General features: G+C 38.6%; 1 protein-coding gene across 2 annotated transcripts; it reads right to left on the reverse strand.

Moving 5' to 3' along the window:
* Window positions 1-707: 707 nt before the first annotated feature.
* On the reverse strand, window positions 708-26,114 carry CSE1L (chromosome segregation 1 like). Of its 2 annotated transcripts, none has more exons than XM_074842817.1 (25): window positions 26,013-26,114; window positions 23,030-23,125; window positions 22,309-22,451; window positions 18,688-18,789; window positions 18,103-18,248; window positions 17,691-17,781; window positions 17,308-17,415; window positions 16,289-16,381; window positions 14,817-14,984; window positions 14,591-14,720; window positions 13,849-13,914; window positions 11,733-11,935; window positions 10,271-10,355; window positions 9,455-9,516; window positions 8,567-8,703; window positions 8,301-8,404; window positions 7,626-7,723; window positions 6,595-6,745; window positions 5,890-6,098; window positions 5,037-5,134; window positions 4,744-4,829; window positions 3,569-3,650; window positions 2,972-3,118; window positions 1,928-2,159; window positions 708-1,240 (listed from the first exon to the last, which is right to left on the reverse strand). In XM_074842817.1, exons 2-25 carry the CDS (start codon window positions 23,112-23,114, stop codon window positions 1,151-1,153), a joined length of 2,916 nt encoding a protein of 971 aa, XP_074698918.1. In that variant the 5' UTR covers window positions 23,115-23,125; window positions 26,013-26,114; the 3' UTR covers window positions 708-1,150. The 2 variants fall into 2 exon arrangements, with proteins under 2 accessions (XP_074698918.1, XP_074698917.1); XM_074842816.1 differs by lacking the exon at window positions 26,013-26,114 and adding an exon at window positions 25,096-25,910.
* Window positions 26,115-26,699: the final 585 nt, after the last annotated feature.

Below are 26,699 nucleotides of genomic sequence, written 5' to 3' on the forward strand. Positions count from 1 at the left end.
AAAATCAGTCCTGATTCAAGTCATCTGCAGAATTTCTGTGGACAAGTAGCTAATAAAAAAAAACCTCTCATGTATGACATTGCTTAATATCACGTAAGTCTGAGACTTCACTCTTATTCAGGAGTTTTCCAGTCTCTATAATTAGATTTATTCATATCCCTGCAGTACCAGTGCTCTAAAAGCCTATGGTCTAGCAGTTTGGTGCCCAGGCCATCTGAGAACACAGTGAAGCTCAGGAATTTAACTAGTCACTTAAACAGCCATAACTACAAGATAAACTGATGCATTTAGAATTCAAGGCTACCAAACCTAATCAGTATATTTATGAGGAGACAGGGAGAACATCCAAGTTAAGTTTAACGCTAAGATCACCGCTTCAGTTTTAATACATCACTAAAAATCCACTTGGAGACCGATACCCACTTTAAGAGGGTATATTACTTGCTTTTGCTGCACTATACTGACATGTCTTGTTCAAAGAGAAGGGGTGCACCTGTTGATGAATATCAAGAGTGATAATAGCTTTGGATCTTCTGCCAAGGTTTTAGATTTGCTCAGTATGATTCTACAATGTATTTAAATTATTACTTGAGATAAAGAAAAATCCTCACAGTCCCACTATTTTATATACTACCCTAAGTTTAAAACATTATCTTCTTTTAAACCAACTACATTCTTCTAAAACAGTAAGCGCACAGTGACAGGCATTTTAAACAAGTACTTCTTATTTATTCACAATTTAGATAAAGTTTAAGGAAAGACAAAAGAAATACAAACGACAACATCAAAACGAAAAGGAATTTTAGTGACCGAAGTGAGTTTCTACAGCCAGTGCTCTCCATACAATTCAAAAATGTTATCCAAACACTGCAGATGCAGATTTCAAATAAATCCCATAACAAACCGCTATGACTATTCCCTTTGAAATTAAACTGGGAATGGAAGTTAGCCACCTTTTATCTATGAGTACACAAACCACCAAATTCTTTCAGTTTCTGGTTAAAGCCACATTTATCATTTACAAGATGGATTCTGAATACATTTTCATGTAGCACTTTTCATTTTGTCTGAGCTCTGCTATAAAAAAAGTCAGTGTCAACCTTCTGTATAACAAAACCGCTTTTGATCTTGCTTGTGGAATATATGCAATTCAGAGCAGTGTCACACTTGCAGCTTGGAGGTATCCTTGGAGATACTGCAACGCTTCTGCATTCAGACTAGTACTCAGCATTGATGGAACCTTAAAACATACGACAGAGCAGAAGTGTCAATGTCTGTATACATTAAACTGCTGCTATACGCTGTTAATCACTGTGTCAACATACGGCACAAAGTCAAACGACATCCCGAGAGCAGCAGTTTTTCATTGTGAAAGCAGTTGCTGGAATTACAATTCCTGATGCTGACAGTTTTATGTACTACTTATCTGAATCAAATATGAAAAAAGAGCAGAGAAAACCTTCAGTCATTAAAACAGATATTTGTATGCAGCAAACATAGATCTCTCAGGCAATCTTTACTTACCAAAATCTTGAACAAAACAAAGATGCTACAGGTTAAAATAGTTAACTGTAAACTTAACTTTAATTCAACATGAGTCGCCTGAAATTTCCTGTGTATGTACAGCTGAGGTGGCGATAACTATTAGTTATATACAAACAAGGGGGTATTCATTTAAGAAATGGCCTATTTAAGCTTACTGCTAAATTAAGTAATGTGAAAATATGGCCTTTCTAAAGGTTACTAGGAAAAAAAACCTTACAAAAGCTCTATTCCATTAAAAAATAAAAGAGAGCAATACCTTGCATTCTGGTTATAACATACTACAGTTTGCTGATTATCAAACGCTGGTAAAAGAGACCCATTATCAAAAAAGGACTTCTCTGTAGAATTTAGCATTAGCATGCTATGTATCAAAGTCACCTACCCTGCCTGGGCATGCTGTAGACAGTTTGTGAAGAGACTGTGCCAGATGGATTCTAGGATTGTTCACCATTTGACCTACAGGATCGTGTTCTTTTTTCCCTGCAAAGGCTAGCTGAGAGAATGCAGTCTGATATCCTGGAGTATCTTCTATGTCAATGAAATGTTCTTCATCAGGGATAGTGTCATCCTCAGGCAGTTCAAAGAGGCCAATGAGGGCCTGCAGCAAAGGAGTCCTGCATGTAAAGAGGGAAGGATAAAGTTGGAGTACTTAAAATACGGTAAGACAGGGTGTATTTCACAAAAATGTTCAAATTACTTGGAACCCTTTACAAATTCGCCCTTGCAGGTACTTGCTTAGCTCCTGAAATTGTAAGTGCCTAATCTAAGTTGGACTCAAAGAATTGCGGATCTGTGCATTTTACAGGCATAATGTAGGTGCTCATATTAAAAGCATGAACAATGTATTTATTTTTTAATCAGGTCAAATTGTCACGAAACATACCTAAGAAAAGCAATTCTTTTCTACACCTATTCTCTAAGTATATTAAAAAAAAAGTTCTAGTTCAGAGATCCAGTTATTGTCATTGAGTTCAGGCTACCTGACACCTAGACTGCTAGACTGGCTTACAATCTTCCCAGATAGCTTTCCTCAAAATTCTACTGTCAAGCTAAGATCTTACAGTCTCTCTGACAGGTTTTAAGTAGACTAGCTCAGGTCTCCTGACTAGTACAACAGTTATAAGTCAAAACTGGTACTGAAAGCTAAAAGAAAGCAGTGTATTTTCTTAAATGCAGTCCTAGCTAGCTCCATCAGTGCTATTTCCATCACAAAAATCTCAAACCAGTTCTGGCATCTGCTTTGAAAATACAGTTTTATTTGTTGAGAAAAGGAAGTGGTATGAAAAGCCTGAAACTCAGCCTCATAATAATAGCAGGCATGAAGAAATCACAATGACGTTTATTTGAAGAATGTATTTTGATGATAGCTCATTTTCAGAAAATCAAATAGCCTCACTAACAGAACTTGAAGAAGTGCTCTACATACCACAGCTTGGTGTACTCAGTGTCCATCATAGGAGGACATTCTGTTAATATTTTTGTAATACCAACAGCACAGATTTTCTTTTCAACTTGTCCAGACACTTTCTGGATTTCAGGAATTATAATTTTCTCCAAAACCATTCCAAACATCCTATTATGACATTAAAAGAAAAAGTATTAGAAAGCCTTATCAGCCTTACAGTGACAAAAGGAAACAGAAAAAATATGAATCACTAGGAAAAAGAGAAAACCAGATAATTTGTGAAGATGCTGCCCTGTCACAGTGGATGCCTGGTAGAAATTTAAACATACAAACTTTTCAAAACTGAAAAAGCATAAAAACATTACTCTTCCCCTCTTTCCTTTTTATGATCTGCTTAGGAGATTAGTACCTTGAACTATCAATGAGGAACTGTGGGCAGCAAATCAGAACAAGAAAAATGGCTAGTCAAATAAATCAACCACATTAAAAGAAACATTTGGCTAGTCAAATTAGTGACAAAAGCAGTTTCCAGTTTTAGCTAGAGGAGACAACTATTTCCTACTTTAAGAGACAAAAATTACACAGCAGTCTTAAATAAATAAATAAAATCATACTAACTTTGGCTGTATGCTGTCAAATATTTCCTGCAGAGCTAATGCCCCATATTTTATGCAGTACAAGTTAATGAAGACTAGGAAACCTGTAACCAGAAAAAGGTCAAATTAAAACTCATTAGAATGTATTTTGCTGCTGACTCTAAAGCTATTCTTTTGTTTTTTCAAGGGGATAAAAATGGCAATCTTTATAAATGTTCAGTTTTAGTTAAGTACATTGACTTGCTACCCTGAAGTTTGCCTAAAAACTGCTGATGTTTTCACATACTGCACCACACTAAAACATGGTGGTAAGACAACCAAGACAAGATTCAGTCCTTTTTCCCCTTATAGCAGTTACAGAGCATTAGAAAAGCCATTTGCAAATTTTTCAGATCACAGACCAAAAGAACTCTTCAATGCTTTTAACTGAAAACTTCACGCAATGCAGTTTTTCAGATCGGTTGTGAATCCCTTTGCATGGCCTTTGTACCAGAGCACAGACGGACTGCATTAAAAGCACCACTTAGATTTTGTTTGTGAAAAACCACTATAAGCAATCCTATCATTCTTGCTCCTATCAGATGGCATTAACCAGATTTGACAGGATTAAGTAATAGGCATTGCATAATTTGTATAGCGTTACTATCATTAAAATAATTTAATCAGTATCACAATAATCTTCCTGTTACAGCAGGAATAACAAGAATATGTATTTCAATAATGTCACAGCTTTGCTAGTTTAATGTTAAATGTTATCAATAACTTAAGTCATATTAAGGCAGAATGACACAAATGCATGGAATATTTAACAGTAATAACACACAACTATATGGAACAAAAGGAAGTGTGGTCAGTATTACTGTGTTGTACGAGAGAGAAAGTTTGCTGGTATTAGTTGAAGATTAAATGAAGACACTTTCAGATAATTAACGATATCCCACAGGGTAAGAAAGTAAGAGGAATACACAAGTCTCTTCCCTTATTTTAGTTCCATTCCTTCAGTTTTCATGAAATAAGTGTCACCTGCTGTGGCAACTGCCCTATATGCCACCCTTGGTTACCCAAATAATTTGAAGCAAGTCACTGATGTCCCTTCATCCACATAATCACAGGAAATGATACTTATTCAGTACAGCTGCATGTTCTAAACTGTTGGCATCACCTGTGCTGAAGCTCTCCATATAGCAAGGAACTTACTTTTAATAAATTTTGTTGTTTTGGAATTTTGAAGTCTTTGGAATAGTAGAATGAAGATCTGTTTCCTGTACTGGTCAACTGATTCACTGGAAATTTAAAAGAATAGTTATTCAATTCTTACTAGTATTTTAATAGTGTCACTTCACAGAAAACATGTATGAATTGTTCAAATCTGTTTTACTGATAAATGTGACATTTTTCAGTTGTTAAACATTAACTATGAAGTGTACAAACATAGCAAACATTAAAGTCTACAGAAATTAGTTTTGAATGTAATTTCAACTCATACTCACGGAGGCATATGCTCTATAATACTGTTTAGAAGATAGAATCCTTGATGGTCATTAGCTTTAGAGGCAATCAACTTCTGGAACACACCTAACAATCCAGGCTGTAAGCAAAGCAAATATAAAACTCTGTATAACAGTTTGTCATATGTGACCTACCAAAAAGTTGGCCCTTACCATCTAAGGCATACACTAAGGTAAAAGCTGTCATAACTGAACCAGGATTCCTTTTCTGCAGTAAAGGACAAGGAAGACAGATTTCTGTCGGGATCAAGTGATGTTCCTTTGAGCATTAAGATTAACCTTGATGAAATGAACACCAAAGCCAATTTGAACATGCATGTCTGCGTCATCAATGGCATTGTCTAATCAAGTCTGACTATAGCAGATCATGCAGCAGAAATAACAGAAGTTAAGTATGCAGAATAAATCTCCCATTGAATTCACTAATCCTCAGATCTCCCAACATTTTGCCTCCTCCTCACTCACTCTTCTCAAGACTGTTCTGAACAGAACCTCTGAGAGTTTTCCTGATCCACAGTGTTCAACATGACACAAATGAGACAGGAAAATTGTGGAAACTTAACTGCTTGCAAAAACTAAGTGCAAGAATTTTACATTGTCATTGACAAAAGCATGACAGTCTAGTATTTATCTTATCCACATAACGGAAAAGCATCCAAAAAGTCTGCATTTGTAGTATTTTTTTGTCTTTCTACATAAGCACCATTAATTTGAAGTACAAGCACAAAATCTGCACAAACCCAGCTATTCGCTAAAGGAAAAAGTTCCTCATAATTTTTGATCTTAAATCAACATGTCTAGAGGCATACACTGTAACTAAATCAATCCAACTTACAATTTTGTCAGCAGCAGCACTTGCTATTGTATTGGCACCCCGCTCTAAATAAGCCTGCAGGAGTCGGACCAAAGGAGGAATGTTTCCTGTCCTTTCCCATAATACTGGCTGAAGTAGATGAGGAAACAATGCCATATAGGATGATGGGATTTCGTTTTTATGCATTTCTAGAAGTAGGGACATCACTTGAAACACATATGGAATAAACTCTGGAAAAGAAATTATGACATTTACAAATTCAGCAAATATGGTCACTGTCAATTCCTAGGAACCACATATCTACTGACTGAAACTACAATTTTATGATATTAACACAAAGATTCCAACAAATAAAACCTTGGAGAAATGTATCACTTCCCAAGTTTAATTATTCAAAACATTTAGTATACATACAATTTCTACTTCCATGTTTTGGAACATGGAAAACGAACTGCTAGAAACAAGGCAATATATTTAAGAATAATAAGAGACTTTGGAGTAGTGATTGTTAGATACTTAAAAAATACAGCTTGTTTTAAAAATAAGTTAATACATTTGATGTACCCATGGAAAAAGCCAGTCACTTCCTAAAAATGTTTATTAGGACTGTGAACATGCTGTGTTCTCACTTGAATTTCCTGTGTTACAGAAAAACTGCCATGAGGTAAATCACAGCAACCAACTATAGTAGAGAGAGCACACGAGCACTTACTGATTTTAATTTACCTTGCACATCATTCTGTAGTATCTCAGTGAACACCATAAACAAAGCCTCTTCAAAGCTTCCAACTGCATCAGGGTTTGCTTTGCATGTTATCCTTATCGACAAGCATATTGATTCAAACATGTAATGGTTAAAGTGAGGTTTGCTTGGATTCTAAAAACAAGTTATAAACAGGTGAATCAACCCAAACTTGCATCCAAGTCACATATTTAGCAAAATGTATTTTTTATTTCAACTAAAGTCTAAAGCAGCTATTGTGAATAAGCATAATTATGGCTTATTAATATGCTAATAAAATTAATTCCATAGATAAAGCAAACAAAAACCTTTGAAGCATAAAGAAGGGGTGGTTTTTATAAATATTTTAAAGACAACAAGTGTTTTTCAGAAGCTCTGCATAAACTAGCAAGCAGTTAAAGCATCACAAAACAAAAAAAGGGAAGAAAATTATTTTTCAATCCTGTGTCTAGTCAATTCTTTATTGAACACTTTTTACACTCTGCAGCTAAATTTAAACCTTACATAGTAGAAGTTTTCTGGATAGCTGATGAAGGTATTCTAAAGCATCCCCTAATGTTCAAGAATATTAGCCCAGCCTGAACGAAAAACTAAGAGACTTCTACCCACCAAAAGCAGGAGGGTAATTTATTTAATTTAATCCCACATTTCAGTGCCTAAATTTAATATTAGCCTCAGAAGCTTCATGGACAAAGAATAAAGAAGTTATGAGAAAAACAGATTATTGTAATGGTGGCCCCTGCTCAAGCAAACATATATAGTAGAACAAAGTAGTACTACAAAAAGATTTCATATGCTGTTGCCAAATTTCAGATGAGAGCAGGGGGGAATGATTTGAAAGTATGTCCTACAAGAAAGAAAGTACTTCACTGGAAGGCTTAACTTTTTCTAGTCAGAAAATGTTGAACAATTTACAGTATTCTAACAGAACACAAACAACAAGGTATACATAAATCTTTAGAAAGGCTGCTCTAAAAGGTAAAAAGTGAACATTTTGCTCAGCCTGTTTCTTTACCTTACTGACAGCCAGCAGTTTCTGTGTAAGCTGTGTGATGACAGAAGGGATGTATGGAATTATGGATTCCTGTAGCAGAGAAAAACTCCTCATGATGGCTGCAAATAAATCGGAAGTATTATCTTCTGGAGACAAACATACACTTCTGTCATCCATCATATGCCTAAATCCTTTACCTTTTACTATTAAATCGGATCCCAAGGAATTAGGCACAGTAAGAAAGAGCACCTGCTGCAAGAGCAATCAGTCTATAATCATGACAAAGGATAAAGCAAAGCCTCATTATCCCGATTCTATAGATGGAGCACAGAAGATTAAGCAACTTTGCAAAGACCATAATTTATCTTGGACAAGTTTCAAATCTTAGCATACTATTAGCCGTAACCCACTCAGATGTCCTACTGACACTCCTCAGGAAGCTGTCCAGATTACAGAGACTACCATTTGAGAAATAATTTATCACAATACCATTATGTTTAATGTTTCTCTTTGGTACCATAAATTTAGTCAAAGATGGCTTAGGACAGCCTGGTAAATAACTGCAGGCTGCATATACCTCTAGCACGTTTGCATAAATTAGGTTTTTCAAATAGCATTTCAGTGGCCTGTAACTATAAGCCTTTACCTCAACTTAACAAAGTTACTCTTATATTGCAGAACTCATAAAGCATTTACCTTTCATAATGTATTCATTTTCAGATGAGCCAGGAAGCGTCAGCGCTTTAAAGAGGTTTGTTAATAGCACTTCTACAAATGGCGCCATTTCTGCAGCTGTAATGCTGTTAAGTAAAACACAGCTCTTTAATGATGAAAGATATTAATAAACTTCAAGCATTTTACAGTATTGTAATACTAAGAAATAAAAGATCCCCTACAGATATTTCTCACCCTTAATGGACAAACCTATATAGTAATGAATTTATTTCTGCTTGAAAACTTACAGGGTAGTATTATTTGTCCCTCTCATGGTAAACAGTCTTTCAAGAGCATGGGCTGCATAAGTATGGACGACAATACTTTCTGCTTGAAGATGGTTGATTAAGAGAGGAATAGATACCAACAGTTGTTCTTTAGATACCTACAAAAATATAGCAACAAATTATACATATGTTACATAAAATACAGATGGTTCAACACTAGAGCATAACCACTCCGAGCTCATCAGATACAAAGTGAAAGTCTGGCAGAGGAAGAAATTTTAGAAGGCTCCTCCAGTTGCTAGATCACACCTTGAAAACCAAGAGGTTCCTATTTCTGTCATTGCCTGTATACTTCCCCTGAACATCAATGTTACATTTGATTGACAGTAAGTGCATATATTCCTAATGCACGTCTCTTTTTCCATTTGACTTTGTCTTAACAGGCAATTAAAAAAAAAATAAAATCAAGCTTTTTTTAAAAAAATCAGATATTTCATGAGATGAATAAAGGTAATCTAAAATTTCAAAATAATGTATTTTCTTACTGCATCTCACAAATCAGTAAAGGCAAAGGACAAAGTTGCTGTAATCTAACAACTACTGCAATGATACGAGCAATCAAGTATATTTGGACTAACATTCACTTGGAAAAGTCTGAGTGTGTCACAGAACTAAGCACACTAAGATGTTCAGTGCTCCCACAGCATATGGATAGCATACCGACTACATGTTAATTGGATATTTATAACAATATAATTTACTTTCAAAACTAAAAACTCAGCATGAAGTGTAATACATGGCTATCAAGCACCTGTTGAGTTAACATATGGCCAAGATAAATTAGGCTTGGCAAGTATAAAGTAACAAACTACAATATGTTTTTACCATAAGACTAAAAGAAAAACTTACTTGGTTTCTAAAAATCATGATATATTTGATACCATCTGCTTTTAGCACAGGGAATTCATTCACTGCAATAGAAAAATATGCAAATTTTGTTGATATTTTTAATATAAATGTGATTACTGAACATATACTATATAGAGACGTGACATTAAGTCATGATTTTTCCCCTCAAAAATAATACACACAATATTCTACACTGCTTAGTTTCTGCATTTCTGTATGGCACTGTTAGAATACCAGTTTTAGGCACAAATCACACCTCAGTACCATTAAGTGTACAGTCCAACTCTTTCACATGAAATTTCCCCTTCTGGCTCTGATTTTAACACCCTCCAATTATATATTCCAAGACAATGCACTACATTCCAAATATAATAAGATAATTGCTGAAGCATAAAATAAATTATGTGGCTTAAATCTAGACATCCATCGTCTCATCAATATGGGCTGATAGAGACTATGACTTAGCCTTCAGTATTTTAACTTCTCATGTTTTGTATAGTATAGAAGTTTGCCATAAGGTCTCAAATACAGAAATCAAATTACTTTGATTTGACAAGTTTAAGCATGTAGCTGATAGCAACCATGTGTGTACATGCTCTGATCTTGCAGATAGCATGTGGTAATCCACCTTTGTTTAAAAAGTTCATTCATTGCAGGCCAAACACATTTGAACTACTTCCCACATGCCAGGTGTTAAGTCCTCTGTCTCAGAGATTATGCTGATATATGAGTGCTTGAGCCTTAAGAAACAATGGTCACTGTCAAGGTTGTAGATATATCACAAAAAATGCCGTATCAAAATTAACATCAACTTACCACTAGCAGACTTTAAGTCAGGTTGAATGTGATTCACAAAGAATTCCGTCAGATTAACAAGTTCATTGGCTTGTGTTATTCCATGCTGGAAAAACAAAAACCAAAGCAAGTCTGGCGTTAGATGTTAACATTCAGCTAGTTTTCTTACTCATTGTTATGTCCTCTTAACAAAAGGAATCTAAAGCGTGCATGTGTGTGATGAGATTGTTGAACCTGCATCTTCAGCAGAGAGCCACCCAATTTCTTTTTCTTAATGTTTTTAGTGTCTCGGTTTCAGCTGTAGCACTACTGAGGTTCAAAGTTACCAGTTCCGAGTTGAGGAACAATAGCACATAATGCAGTAATAATCAAGCAAAATTTTAGATATAAAATATCAGCGTTTTACTAACTAGACACTTTTTTTGTGATAGGCCTTTTGAAAAGGAAAAGTTGAGGACTCAAACTACAATTCTGAATTAGAGCAGCAAAATAACAACTACCGTTTTCTCTTATGAAAAATGCAACTAGTTTTTAAAACAGGATTTTCAGATTAATTTATCAATTAAGTGTTCCAAGTGATGTTATTCCATATTTGCCACTAAAAGCACAGAAAGATGTACAACTTCACCATTTTCTAATTGCTAGAAGACTCTGGTTCACATTATGCATCACTTATTAGCAATCGCTGTGCAGCAGTATACCACTAGAGTTTCAGGAAAAGACTGAGAACCTTCAGCAAAATTGCATAAAGACGCCATACAACATATTTTACTATGTTTGCTTCAAATCTGTCTTGTAAAGCCACTGAGACTTTAACTGTAATAACATTTAAAAGTGTATTAAGTGTATTAGTATATTAAGATCTGTTCCATAGCACATTCGATACAATGTAACCGTTTCTAACTACAGTTTAGCTCCCGTGTGGCTTTTCAATGTATCCAGCCTATTAGTTGCTTTCTCCCAGACAAGTGATGAGATCCATTCCCAGCCACCATTAGCATTCACATGCCATTTCCAAATCATAAACACTCAAATAACAGGAAACATTGGGAAATAAAAGGACAAGAACTGTAAGAGTCATTTAAATTCCTTCTAGTCCGCTTAACACTTCTGATTTTCATCTGTAGAGCTAAACTTGAGCTTCCATAGTTTACAAACTCTGACTTAGTACCATTTAAAAGTTCAGAGCTTCTAGACCCAAGCTAATTTTCTTTCTTTGTATGGCTGCTTCACACATGCTAGTAAGACCTGCCAAATTGTCACATGTGATTGTTGACTTTGCCCAATCTATCTGAAGATCGGATACCACCAAATTACTAACTGTGACAGGCTTATGTAATGGACAACTTTTAATCTCATCAACATTAAACTACTACAAATACAGTCACTCCCATTCTGAAGCAGCATAAAATGAACTGCAGTCCTCATGTACACTCTAATATTTGAATGCATATGGATTAAAATGAATAGAATGTAAAAGTACCTTCTGTGTTTGAGCTTTGGATGCCAAAGATGTAACAAGGTAAATAGCTGCATCTTTGTGCTTCCAGTTAACAGATGGATTCTTTGCATATTCTTGCAGCATAGAATTAACATATCCAGAAAAAATCCCTGTCACAGGTCCTTCAAAAAATTTGCACAAGCCTCTGACTAGATCACAAGCTGCTCTGCGCCTGGTGTCAATATCTGCATGGGAAGCAAAGATTCTTTGGGTATGAGAGAGTACACAGCTTTTCATATTAATAAACATAATAACAAAATAATGTACAGCTTCTCAAATTACAGCCACATCTTATGTTAATTACTGCAATCCTCCACACTGATGCATAAGAACACATTTAAGTCTTTTACTTACTGTCCTAATAGGGACTATTTGTACAACAAAGAGGAATGGGCACCTACCAATCCTGCATGCAGATTCACAGGTTTTATTGCCCTCTAGGAAAGATTCAGCAAGCATGCAGGGGGAGGCTTTTTACTATTTAGACAATTATGCACCCAAATCTATTGGTCTGGTTGGGATGGAGTTAATTTTCTTCATAGCAGGCCATATGGTGCTGTGTTTTGTTCTGGTGACTAAAACTGTTGATAACACCCCAGTGTTTTGGCTGTTGCTGAAGAGTGCTTGCACAGTGTCAAGGCTTTCTCTTTTTCCTGCTCTGCCTCCCAACAAGCAGGCTGGGGGTGGGCAAGAAGTCAGGAGGGGACACAACCCAGATAGGTGATCCAAACTGACCAAAGGGATATTCCATGCCATTTAATGTCATGTTCAGCAATAAAAACTGGGGGGAAAGGTTTTTTGGGGAGGTAGCCATTGCTCAGGGACCAGCTGGGCATCAGTCCACTTGTGGGAGGTGGTGAGTCACTGACTTTTTTCCCTCCCCCTTCTCTTTTCTTCCTCTTTCTTTCACTTAAACTGTCTTTATCTCCATCTATGAGTCTTCTCACATTTACTCTCCTACTCTCTCCTCCATGCCATTGCAGTGGGGGGGGGTGGAGCGAGCAACCTGCTGTGTGGTGCTTAGCTGCTGGCCCACCATACCAAATCAGTACATTTTTGTAAAAAAAAAAATATTAAAAATTTATATATTTTTGTATATTTGTGTATTTTATAAATATGTAAAAATTCCTTGTTTCAAGAAAGAAAAAAAGTGCCAGCTGGTCTTTAATACAATATACTAACAGAAGGGACAGAAGTAAAACAAAGCAAGTCAATTTAAATGCAATAGAGGACATTTCTAAAGTAATTTCCATAGAACACAAATACTTCTTGTCTCAACTCTCTTGAAAGCAGAAGTAGCTAACAAATAAAAGCTTCACAAATACCTAAAACGCAGCCAAATCCTGGATAAGAATGATAAAACCTTTGCTTGAAAAAAAGTTCAAAAACATTTTCCTCCAATTTCGTCCTCCACTGCAAGCGTACAGTAATTTCTGAAATCTATTATGAAGTGTCATTAATCTGAAAGCGTCGGTCAGTAAACTGTTAGTGGCACAGAACAGCACATACAGAGTTTTCATACAGATCTAGATTTGGTTCATTTGTGCTCTGCCCTGGCTGAAGACCAGACAGCTACAATCAGAAAATCAAGTAGCTCTGTTAGCACAGCCCTGTGTTTTCAGGACGGTTACTGTATCGGTTTGAACACAGTGCCTGCATACAAGGGCTGGCTGGCGTCCAGCTGGCTTGATCACAGATTTGTATGCAACACCAGTCAGAATTTCAGTTTAAACATGATAGACTACTAAATACAGGCACAGTCTTTCCATGTTATTTAAAACTCTACACATAGGAACTAAATACACAACTGTGGCTACTATTCAGCACTGACTTACAGGCTATATTTGCTGAAATGAGACTGAGCAGTGCAGGAGACATACCAATCCAATTAAGGAAAAAAACCCTGTAAGAACACTGTTCAAAACAGAAAGACACTGTGATGGGCATATCGTGACAGTAGACTTGATCAAAAACTGGATAAAATTTATTGGTGGGAGGGAAACTTCCCAATTTCAAAAATAAGTTATAAAAGCTTCAGTAAATTGCTTCAGAGTTATATTTAAAGACCAAGTATTCTTAGTATAAATCTGTGGATTACCAGATCCTTCCAAATCCCTTCTTATATATTCTTCAGAATTGTCTTCAAATGCTTCTTCATCAGCCGCTGAAAATATACAATACATAGAAGTTTAAATACTGAGGTCTCCGGTCTTTGTGGTAAAAAGATCTGTTATCAACTTGCTATTTTTTCCAAGTAATGTTTTTCTATAATATTAATAGAAATTAATCATAAATATCCAGCCAGACTAGCCTGTTCAGCTTGCTCCTGCCCCACAAATTAGTCTTTCACACACATGAGCTGATGTATTCCTGATTTAAAAAAAAAAAAAAAGAAAAAAGCCATATTCAACACTAAAGTGTATTTACAGAGGCTTCTAGAGTCATAGCCTTAAGAGAGAGAAGCTTCTTATCACTGCAATACACTGCATTTTAGATACTAGGATCAATGTGAGCCCATCAAAACTTGGAGAACTAGACATTACAATTTAGTAGGCCTGATACCCATGCCCATTTAGGCTTCTTGAATTATTCTGATTCTCACTTTAAGCATGAAAAGTTATTGGTGGTACACCACCTTGACTTCCTATACTTTTCAATTTGAAATCCCAGTTAAGACAGAAAAATTAGAGATATTCATACAATTCTACACAGCCCATAGGACAGCAATCTATTGTAGAAACTTGGTTTTGAATCTAGTACCAAAGTACACAAGAGGTATATCATTATAATTACAGTTAGATTTTACTGTGCCTCTGAAAACTTAACTCTCAAAAAGTTACCTCTAAATTCCATATTGGGAACAATAACTTTTTCACAGATGCTTGTCAATGTATTCTGGTCCTCAAACAGATGCTTGTAATGTGGTCTCTCACAAACCGAGGCCAGAAACTGGATTGCATTACTAACCAGCTAGAACACCACAAACAGAACACATGCAGTTTTAGCATGACTGACCAATTTATAATTCATTATTAAACTTGACAAGATCAGTTTATAACAACTTACCAAGTCATATTTCACTTCCTGGCCTGTTGTGACTAACAGATTCCAGATTGCCGTTACAAAACGTGGCAGGTAGGGCTGGAATTCTTCATCATATTTTTGAGCATATAAAGCAGCATTATCACAAATCTGTGATTTCAAGAGCTCCAGTAATCCAGCTTCCTCTTCATCCTCACATAAAACAAAACTAAGAACTTAAACATCCAAACTTCAACACTACTTAAATATCAACATATTTGAAGGAAATATTTACACTATTATTTTACTATGTTCTAAACAGGTAGAAAGAAATCCCTCTCACATCCCTACAATTACTGTATTTTGCTGATTTGTACTGGAACTGCACTGCAAGTTATAAATCACACCTACATTTCAAATGGAAGTACTATGCACTTCAAATAATTTAGACCTGATAAAGTTGAATATGAAATTAATTTATGAATGTAATAAGAAAGACAACACAAGGCATTGAAAAAATATGCTTAGAAGACTTAGAAGTGTATCTTGCTACTTTAAATTGGAATAGTTGTAAAAGTAGTTCCTTCCCCTTCTACCAGCACAGATGCTTGTGGAACCACAAAGCAAGTTTAACTGGGAAATTGAGCAGGAATTAAAGAAAAAGAACAAACCAAACACCACCCCAGTTCCATCTCCCCGCCTCCCCACAATCCCCACCTTCCAGTTTTAATGCACATCATTTATGACTTCCTGACTCAGTTCGGCACACTGCTGCATGAATGTCTGTGCTGGGCAATAGCCCACAGACAAAAGAGAAAAGAGCAGCAAAGCTTCTCTTCACAGCAGCGTTAACCTAAAGCAACTGTGAAACTATAGCACAGGATACACTTAACATGCCTCCCTATGTCTTGTAAAGAAATTTATACAGTTGCTTTGGCTCCATCATGTGGCAAACTATTGTACTGTATCTGGAAGACAGCATTTAAAATGGAGAAAGCATGCACAAAATTAATTTGAGCTTTGATGACTTGGTATCATCTTTCACCTGTGAAACTACTAATTCTTATAATTAGACAAAGACAGCAAATGCTAAACTAAAGTACTCAGGGGTGTCCTGCCTTCTATGTTCAACTGTTTCAAGTTCTTTAAGATACCCTGTTTTCTAAAACACAGTGCATGAACCAGCTGAAAGGTATAGAAAACCTGAGCATTGTGACTCTCTAATGATCTGTTACTTCAGCAGATGTCCTTGAAAGAATCTACTCATTGATGAGTACCTGTAATTTGATTTCTGTGCACAGCTGGGTATACCTGTAACTGAGATACAACTTCGAGAACCAGACCTCAAATTTCTTAGACAACGGTGCAACTTCTCTTAAACCCCATTTCTTTATAGTCATTCTATTCCTTTGTTTACCCAACAAAGAAAACATTGCATTATTCAGACTTAGACTTAAGTTCTCAGTCAAACCTCTCCACTACACAGAGGCAAACCAGGAGGTTTATGCAGTACTTACATCAGTCTGCAGAAGTTTATTATCTAAAGTTAGAAGACTATGAAAATTTGTCATCCATGTTTCCATGTTATCTTCAAAAAACTCAGGAAGATCCTGTGAGGGAAATGCATATATCTACATTTTCATTTCCGATTACACTGCTTAGATAACATACCTACATTGTAAGTATTATGTATCCACCTTATAACCTACTGAAGGACAACAAAGCACAGAAAACAATCTTCAAAACGAAACACTACCCCCTCCTCCTCCCAAACGAAAACCCTCCAGACAGAGGCTTTGGAATACAGTATTTCCAAATAAACTAGTTGCTTACACATTATACAGCCTACAGGTTTATAAAGAAAGAACCTTATTGCCTCTCACTCTCAGAACAAGAAGGCACAAGACTCTCTTTTAACTCCCAGCTTGCTGTTTGACCAATACTGAAGAACAGCCCAAGCAATGAAGGCACAATTATCTCACTTCACAGACTTATGTTCCTGTTGAGGCACTAATTACATGTCACCTCAGCAAAGTAGCTTTTTACCATTTTTCATATAATACATTTATTTAATTATGTTAGAAATTTAGATTTGATTTCAAAACAAAAAAACCCCCACTGCTACCAGAATTACTTGCTACTATACTGTTACAGAGCTACTAGTTTTAACTGACTTTCATCTACATGACTGAGTTCACGTCAGCACAGACATATTTATAAAGCAGCACGGTGAGTACAAACACAGGCATTTGACTTCTGTCTTTCACGGCTCATACTCAGAGAGCTACCCATGCAACGTTTCCTTGCTATGACACCAGCTTAGACTATCTTGAACTGTTGTTTAGATAGGGACAAGCTAACATGTTAATTAACCCTATCCTTACTGTGCCTTTACTCCAGTGTTGATGCAGACTGTCAACTTCTATTTTTGTGATAAAGCATGGCCTTAAAGGCTGCTTCAAATGGATCCTATAAATAAGAGCATAACAGCTTCATGAGATCGAAGCACAACTATTAGAAGAACAAGGAGATTCACCTGAAAATTTAAACTGTAGAACAGCTTCGCAATTAGAATGAGAGAAGAGAAGAGAACCTTCAAAGCACTAGCATCATTTGCATGTGTGCTGCAAAGTTCAATAGTTGCCTAGAAAAAGACATAAGATTCAGTCAAATTACACACACACACAAACCACATTGACAAGAGGTATTGAAAAAGTGTTATGGAACATTTTTTTAAAACCAGAAAATATAGTTCCTTTTCCTCCCCTTATTGATCCTGTCAGGTCTCACTTCACTACTTCAATTTGAACCTCATTAACAGTTTCAAAGAACTGTTCTTAAGTTTTCATTTTACATTCAATTCACAACAAGCAATTTAGAATGTTAAACTTGTTTCCAAAATAATTCAACAAGAAATACCTTAAAGAGATTTGTCAAGGGCAAAGCAAAGGCATCAAGTACAAGTTTGATCTCTGTCCATAATTCATTTGACTTAAATTCATGGCGGTACCTGACAAGTGAGAGAAAAATGCACGAAAAATAAAATACAGTCTTCACATTTATTATCAAATTAACTTGCATGCAATTAATTTTTTGTGCTGAACCTCAAAACAAATACTGTCAAGTAAACAAGAACTAAACAACATAGTTCAAGACTATGCAAGGCGTACAATTTAACAACCACTTATTAAGTCTTATTAAAAAGTCAAGAAGTGTAAGTAGAAGCCACAACTGTAGACTTTCTAAATCTACAAAATTAAGTCTCATGGTAAAAATTTAGAGTTGAAAAGAAATTTTACAATCCATATACTAACTCGTTTATTTCCAATACCTTTTAAATAAAGAGTGAGCAGTGCGAAGGACCCCATTAATGACATGGAAATCTCCACTTTGAAAGCGATTCACCATTTCTGTCAGTAAGTCTGGCCATTTCTGAGGAAAGTCTTCCCGACCAATAATACTAATAGCATCACTTAACTGGAAAGGAAACATAACCATTGCATGATATAATAGCAGGCTCCTCATTACAAAAAATGCAGCAGTCGTGCCGGATGCTGCAAATATCTGAGAAATGCTTGTTATTCTTGTCAGATGTAAAAATCATTGGGTTAAACATGTACTACTTTTCACCACAAATAAATACATCTCACTTTAAATTCAATGTGTACACACAGTCTCACTCTCTAGACTTACTATATTTAACTGCCTAATGCTAGAACTTTCTATAAGATTATACAGTAATTGCCTTTAAAAAAAAATAAAATAAAGTAGGTAGAAGTAACAATATAGTCTGAGTTATCTGGATTAGGATGACCCCATTGGTAAGGGAACTGAGCTCTGTCAATAACCAGAGCCTCTAGACATGCTTAAAATGTTCCACAAGTCTCACGGACAGAAACAAGGATTGACATATTACCTGCTTTTGAATTTGTTCTGGGCTGCTAAGCATCAAGGGCACTATGTTGGCTTTAATGGCTATCCTATCTGATTCACATATTTTGTTTGGTTCATCCTCAACCTAAAATTAAAACAATAATTAAGTCACAGGCATATCAGTATACTTTAGGCAACAAGCGAATATCAGCATTTCAGAAACTAATTGCTTATACCGATTTATGTAACTATTACATTGTTAAAGAAACTAAGAAGAAGATCTGTTAAAAATATTGCCTACAATGAATCTGTAATACTAGTACCTGCAAAAAGCTGAAACTAATTTTTTCTCCTCTAACAGTGACTTCTCAAATCAGCAATTCAGCAGTAGTAAGTGTGGGTGTATATGCCAATAACATACATAAGTTTAACCAATAGTCTCCTCTTCTACCACACCAGATCACACCTCTGTCCTCACTTCTGCCAACTTTAAAGATTTAGTTTGTGCAAGCTACCTCAAGCCATACTTTCTAGAAACTGTACATGAAGGTGCAAGTTACAGAATCAAAACCATAACATTAACTTTACAAGTAATCCAATCAGTTCAAAATATCAATCACTTCAAAGTCCAGTCAGTAGTGCTGAGTGGTAGTAAATTAAAAAGTTTCTACTAAAGAAATAAAATAGTAAGAAGGCTCATCACCAACCAGTGACAGCAGTGACAGTCATATTATCTGTGACGAGAGCACTGGAGTTCAGAAACCTAGAAATTATCCAGCAATTAAGAGAGGTAAGCACTTCCAGAGAGTAATTCAACCATCTTTAGATGCCTTTGACTAGATGGCACTACCATCTTCCTTCTCATATTTCACCATCTTCCCATAAACTTGAAAAAACCAAAAGTAGCAATTTCAAAATTTCAAGTTATGCTTAGCTATAACACCGGTCACAAGTGGTGTTCCCCAGGGCTCAGTACTGGGGCCAGTTGTGTTTAGTATCTTTATCAATGATCTGGATGAGGGGATCGAGTGCACCCTCAGTACATTTGCAGATGACACCAAGTTGGGCAGGAGTGTTGATCTGCTTGAGGGTAGGGAGGCTCTACAGAGGGATCTAGACAGGCTGGATTGATGGGCCGAGGCCAGCTGTATGAGGTTCAACAAGGCTGAGTGCTGGGTCCTGCACGTGGGTCACAACAACCCCCTGCAATGCTACAGGCCTGGGGAAGAGTGGCAGGAAAGTGGAAAAGGACCTGGGGGTGTTGGTCGACAGTTGGCTGAATATGAGCCAGCAGTGTGCCCAGGTGGCCAAGAAGGCCAACAGCATCCTGGCTTGTATCAGAAATAGTGTGACCAGCAGGACTAGGGCAGTGACTGTCCCCCTGTACTCGGCACTGGTGGGGCTGCACCTCGAATGCTGTGTTCAGTTTTGGGTCCCTCACTACAAGACAGACATTGAGGTGCTGGAGCGTGGCCAAAGAAGAGCAACAAAGCTGGGGAGGGGTCTAGAGCACAAGTCTTAGGAGGAACGGCTGAGGGAACTGGGGGTGTTTAGCCTGGAGAAAAGGAGGCTCAGGGGAGATCTTGTTGCTCTCCACAACTACCTGAAAGGAGGTTGTAGCAAGGTGGGGGTCAGTCTCTTCTCCCATGTAACTAGTGATAGCACAAAAGGAAAGAGCCTCAGTTGTTCCAGGGCAGCTTTAGACTGGGTATTAGGAAAAATTTCTTCAGAGAAAGGGTTGTCAAGCACTGGAACAGGCTGCCCAGGGAAGCAGTTGAGTCACCATCCCTGGAGGTATTTAAGACGTGTAGATGTGGTGCTTAGGGACATGGTTTAGTGGTGGACTTGGCAGTGTTGGGTTAATGGTTGGCCTTGATCTTAAAGGTCCTTTCCAACCTAAATGATTCTATAAACAAGCAGTTATAAAAATAAGACACAGAGAACCTGCTCTTCCTCTTCTATCACATTGCACTGAATCAGAAGAATGTATAGAATCATTTTATGTACATTAAAACACAAAAAGATGATCTTTAAAATCTAAGCTTTACAAGTTTCTATGATGTGAAAGGCAACAATAGCTTTGCCAGGCAAGCTCCAAGTAGGGAGGCAGGACTCACTGCTATGCATTTAAGCAGAGGAGGACAGAGATGGTGGAGAGATCAGCAAATCCTACTATGGTGTGGTTTTCAAAGAAATGAGATCTTTTTACAAGACATGAGAGGCAGCACATAAATGAGTATTCTGTACATACTTTAAAAATAAATTAAAAAAAGCAAACTCTTCCCTCACTCCAGAAGTGCACTGTACATCTGGCTCTCCAGGCTCTACCAAATCGAAGTCCTTGAATAGGCAAAAAAAAAACCCTTTTGCTTCCACTGAGCTTTGTATCAGCCAAGTTCAAGGCTGCCAAATTACACGACATGATCTAGGTAAGCTAGTCTTACGGCTGTATTTTATGTTCATACAGCTGCTCTTGAAATGAAAGCTTCAATTTTGGACAAAACAATGTGCTTGAAGCCACACAGCAATCATTACAGCCCTCTGGATGCACTTACTGCATAGCATCTCCACCTACTCCAAAACAAAATCTCATCCTGAATTACATCAGCAAGCCATAAAAAGGAAGCCACTTACAATTTCTTCTGTAACAGACATTATTTCTACTTACAATATACTACAGATAAAGATGCAATTTGGGAGAAGTGACTGAGAATACAGTATTACAGAAACAAAGTTCTAGAAATTCTATGTCAGACTGAATGCACTAATCTTATCAAACATAACCAGATCTAGAACTGCTATAGCTTCTTAATATTAGTATGAGGGGGAGGGGAGAAATCACATGCAAATTTGTAAATAGGTACAAGCTAAGATGTAATGATGAAATACTTAGCAGTTTCCCTGTAGTAAAGCAACATTATACATTTGATATTTTTCATATACACACAGTACTTTCAGTGACACAAAGTATAAACAATATCAATTAAAACCTCTCCTTGCTGAACAAGTTGAGCTCTCAAATGTAGTACTTTCTACCATAAAATAAATTTCATGAATGCTGAAAGCTCTGAGTCAAAAATGTTTCTGACCTCTTCAAAACAAAGGATAAAATAGGATTAAAATGACAGTACTTCTATTTGATGTCTACAAATACTTTTAAGTGTTAAACTGGCAAGGCCACCAAAATAAACTTCCCCACACTATTCTACGCCCCAGAAGCATTTAGATGAAAGAGAAGCTAGTATCATCACTTTCAGCTGCAGTGCTGGCTTCAAATGTTTGTAAAACTATGACAATAGACACAGGCCAAATTGGCCAGCTCATGTGTATAGACATTTCATAATCATTTTAGTTTAAATAATATTACTGTTAGTTAAATGAGCTTTAAATATTGTGCTTCTACAAAATATGCACATAATATTAGAGAAAATTATTTATTCATCATTTTGTCACCCAGCTCTAGTTCTTTTTAATAGCATGGACTCCAACGGTGCAGGCTGTAGTCCCTCATCAGTAAACTACACCTTGTGTTCGTTCTCTGAATGATCTACTTTCTTTCACAGAGTACAGACATACACACATTTTTCAAGGTTACTGTAGAACATCTTATTGTACCTTAAAAGAATTACTAAATCTTAGCACAACTACTCACTAGGATACCTACAATTCTCCAGTTCCTTTTAATATAATTCTTGAATGTTACAGATGCACAAACTTTGATGACATTTTCCTGTGATTTCTCCAGCAGCGTTAAGAGTAACAGCGGATAATTCTGGCTTCCTTCGACTGATTCAAGAAACTTTTCCGCTGTAAGAGAACATACTAAGGTTAGCAAAAGCTGAACTGACTTTTTCCTAATGGGAGTCCTTTGATTCCTCAAGTGTCTATTTAAGCATAATCAACACATGAACACTTCCACAGAGTTTCACAAGAACAGAAACACAGAACAAGTCTGACAAAAGGTACTTTACTTATTGCTTCTTTACTACTAAGCTCTTTGATGCTTCTGCTATTAACAAAAGCTCTCAATTCAGAGCAGGATGTGGAAATATTGCCTCCTCACCATTTTTAAAAACCATAACCTGCTAGAAGTAAATCCTGGTTTACTGTGAACAGCAGCACTGTTTTAAATAATAACAGTAAAAAAAAAAAAAAAATCAGGAATACTGGAAAATCGAATTACAAAAAGCAAACAAAATAAATTTATATTTATATCCATCCTTCATCAGTTTTTTTCAGGGTTTTTTGGGGTCTTCTGTTTTAAAAGGATACTGAGAACTTCTGCAAAGAGGTTATTGCATAAACATCCACTGAATTTTGCTATACACAGACAGAAGAGCCAAAAAGAAACTAAATTTTCTTGGTCACTCACGAGAATCACTTACCAGGACGTCTTATAGCGGGGTCAGGATCTAGTGTTTTCTTTAGATACTCAGTTAAAGTCTGTAAATTGGCATCACTCAGCTCCATTTTGGCAGAACCTAAAACCCGCAAGTAGTTTTGTTATAGATTTTCTGATCTGCATTTATAAACTACACATATGTAAAACTGCATTCCACAGAAGACACACATCAGCTCTTTTTGACTATACCTCATAAAGCATGGTCCTATCTTATATGTCTCATCCAAAAAAACAACAGCTAATGTGTACCAAGCACAAACCAGAAAACATTCAGTTTCTTCAACTACATGGAACTGTTATTGTCTAGCTTACTGAAACCAAATTCCTAGAACAGGATCAGCAAATGATGAACCAGGTACAGCCAAAAAATGGTCTCTTGCCCTTTCAGGACAACAGGAGTTTGGTTTTGCTTTTGAGAACTACTATCAGCTCCAGAAACTTGTTCCTGGTTGAGAAACCTGAATAGTCCTGCCCTACATAATTGTAAATAGAACAATTCGAAGTGTATTGTAGAGTCAAGGCTTGTTTAAAATTAAATACTCATTATCAAAGAAAACTCGCATCAGAAAATTAATTTTTTATAAAGAGACAAAAGACTGTGCAAAACCAGAGGGTTTGTGTACCCCGTAAAATTAATTTAGATTAGGGTGGGAGTTAATTTAAACTGCAATGCTTATTACAGAATAACTCTTTGCAATAGTCCAAATTACTCCTCTCTAGTAATCCTCCCACACACGTTCTCATACTTTCCACAGTGATATATTAACTTCACAGCTTTAATTAGAATAATTAAAATTACAGTAACTAAAACAGCAGTAAGACATGCTTTAATGGACATGTTGTTACTCAGGATATCATCATCAATTCTGTCCATCTTTCTTACCACCAGCAGCACAGTTTACTCACTACAGAAGTAATGAGGAAGCAAAGATTTCCATTTTTTCTCTGGAGTTTTTAACTAGTAAGACTGAAATTTGTCTGTCCCACTTAGGATTTGCTTTATGTTGATTATCAGTGCAATAAAAATAGTTTTTATTTAACCACGTTTGCAAAGGCAGTATGTTTTAATGATGCAATTTTTAGTTTATAGCATCTATATTATTAAAAGAGACAGCAACTGTATTATCTTGAATTAAATGATGTTAACGAGTAATTGAGATCCCAAAATATTTTGCAAAAAGTAAAATCCACCCAGAAAGTCCTGCCTCGTGTGTTTCACACCCCTCCCCTTTTGGGGGTTTACTTGTCTGTAGTCTTGTTCACCAATTCACATTGATCAACAAACCCCAAAGAAGTACAGCATGAGCAAAAGCCCCAATAATAGCTGGCTCGTCTGTTCTACAAAACGGCCTCATGCATCACTACTTGTTGTTGAAACTAATACTTAAATCTTTCATAATTAAAAAAATGTAAATTATGTGCTCCAGGGAAGGCTGAGGTGCAAACCCGTGCAGAAATCATTTATGAAGACTAAACTTGACTCAAATAGGAAACCAAACTGAAAGAACATGACAATCATGAATGGCCTTTTACAAATACCTCACAAACATATGTAATGTAGGGGCCCATGTAAAAAACATACACCTCAAGCTGACTGTGAGTTTTCTTTGAAGGCCAAACGCTAAGATTTTAATCTACTATTCATTCCATCATACAAAAGATACTTTCACCTGCTACCTACTTATTCTTATTTCCTTCTCTTCCTCTACCACTACCTACTTATTCTTATTTCCTTCTCTTCCTCTACCTATTCATTTTTGTGTGTTTTCCACTGCAAAAAACCTGGTGGTACTTGCTAGAGTGATATGCTGCTTTTTGCTATGTTGTGACATATGCCTCCTGAAAAGGCCACAGAAAATGAAAATATTTCCAGACCACCTCTCCAGAACAAAACCCATAAAATGTGCTTAATGCATTCACTACTTCAGTCAAATTAATGACAGACCACTTAGGGGGAAAAAAAACCCCAAACCGGCTGTCCTACCAAGCCTTGTGCAGCAAAAAACTTCAGAGAAGCCTGTTACCGCATTCACTCACCACAGCACTTACCAAACACCATCTACGCGCCCAAGGATGTTTATGGTCCAAATTTTATGGAAAAGACTCTCTTTACACCATACTGAAGATCTTTACACCCACTTCCCACTTCACCAACCGCAGGGGTTGGGAGAGAAGCACCAGCTGGCCACGGGAGCAGGAGGGAGGCCCCATCACACCCCCGCGACCGCCCGCTCACGCCGCTTCCCCACAGACCAACCGGCGACGCGGGGCGGCCGCCCGGGGGCCCTTCAGCAGGGCGGGAGCGGAGCCCTCCAGGCGCGGCCACCGGCGGGGCTGCCCCCGCTCTTACGACCCCACGGGGGCGGCCCAGCCCCCTCCCACCGTCTCAGCCCAGCGCACCCCGGCGCTTCCCCGGGCCCATCCTGCCGCCTGCCTGGCCTGAAGCCGCCGCGTGGTTTCTCCGAGGGACGGGGCCGCTCCGTCCCGCCCGCCGCCGCCAGACTGCGCCTCCCCCGCGGCGGCGCTCACGCTGCCTCATGCGGCGGCGGCCCGGCTCGGCTGCGGCCTCCGCAAGGCGGGCCCAGGTGCAGGCCGGCCTGCGCACCCCCGCCGGGCCGGGCCGGGGGCAGGGCGGGCTGGCGGCCGCGGCGGGGGAGCCCCGAACGGCACCGACCGCCCTCACACTAACTTGCTCCCCTCCCCCTCCCCGCCACCTCCAGACTGGCAGCAGCGGAAGCCAATGAAGAGAGCACATTGCTTAAGCCCAGACACCACGGGCCAATCGCGAGCTGCGGAAGGAGGGCCGAAGCACCCAGCATGGTGAGCTGCGCCTCTCCCTGCGCCGCGGGCCCAGCGCCCGAGCCCGGAGCGGAGCGGCGCGGCGGCCGGCTCGCGGGCCATGCGGGCCGCCGGGCTGTGGGGCCGCCCCACCGCCAGCATCACCGGGCGGCACGTCCCAGCCTCACCTGGCGACTCCCCCCGGCGGTAGCGGCAGCAGCAGCGGCCCCGAGAGCTCCGGCTGCGCTTCACATTCAAACTGCGGCGAGAGGGCGCGGCGGCGGCACCGTGACCGCATCACGCAGGGCGGGGACACCGTTGGGCCGCCGGGCCAATCAGCGGCCTCTCCCTCCCTGACGCGTTCCGCTCTGAGCCAATCCTCGCCGCGCTCACCGCGGGGGCGGCCGACCAATGGCCAGGCGCTTCCCACAAGGCCCTGGGACGCCTCTCGGAGCCGCTGGGCCGCCGCAGGAGCCCGGCCCCGCCCCGGGCCTGAAGGGGGCGGCTGCCCGCGGGGAGGCGAGCGGCGCTGGGGGAAGCGGCGAGCGGCAGCTGGGCCAAGCGGCGAGCGGCGCCGGGGAAGCGGCGAGCGGCAGCCAGGCCGGGGGTACGAGGAGGCGGCGCGGCGCCCGGATGGGACTGAGGGCGCGTGGGGGCCCCGGGAGGGCAGAAGCGGGCGGGGGGACGGCGGCGGGCGAAGAGGAGGAGCCTTTATTCGTTGTTTTTTTTTTTTTTTTTTAAAAAAAGGGGGGTCACGGCCTTCCCACGGAGGAAAAGAGCAGCGAGGAGGAAGGAAGGGAAGGGGTGGTGTGTTAAAAAAAAAACAAACCACCAAACCCAGAAAACAAACACAACCCCTAAAAGTGAAAGCCCCA

The sequence above is a fragment of the Strix aluco genome, chromosome 17, assembly GCF_031877795.1.
Source record: "Strix aluco isolate bStrAlu1 chromosome 17, bStrAlu1.hap1, whole genome shotgun sequence".
Lineage (NCBI taxonomy): Eukaryota > Metazoa > Chordata > Aves > Strigiformes > Strigidae > Strix > Strix aluco.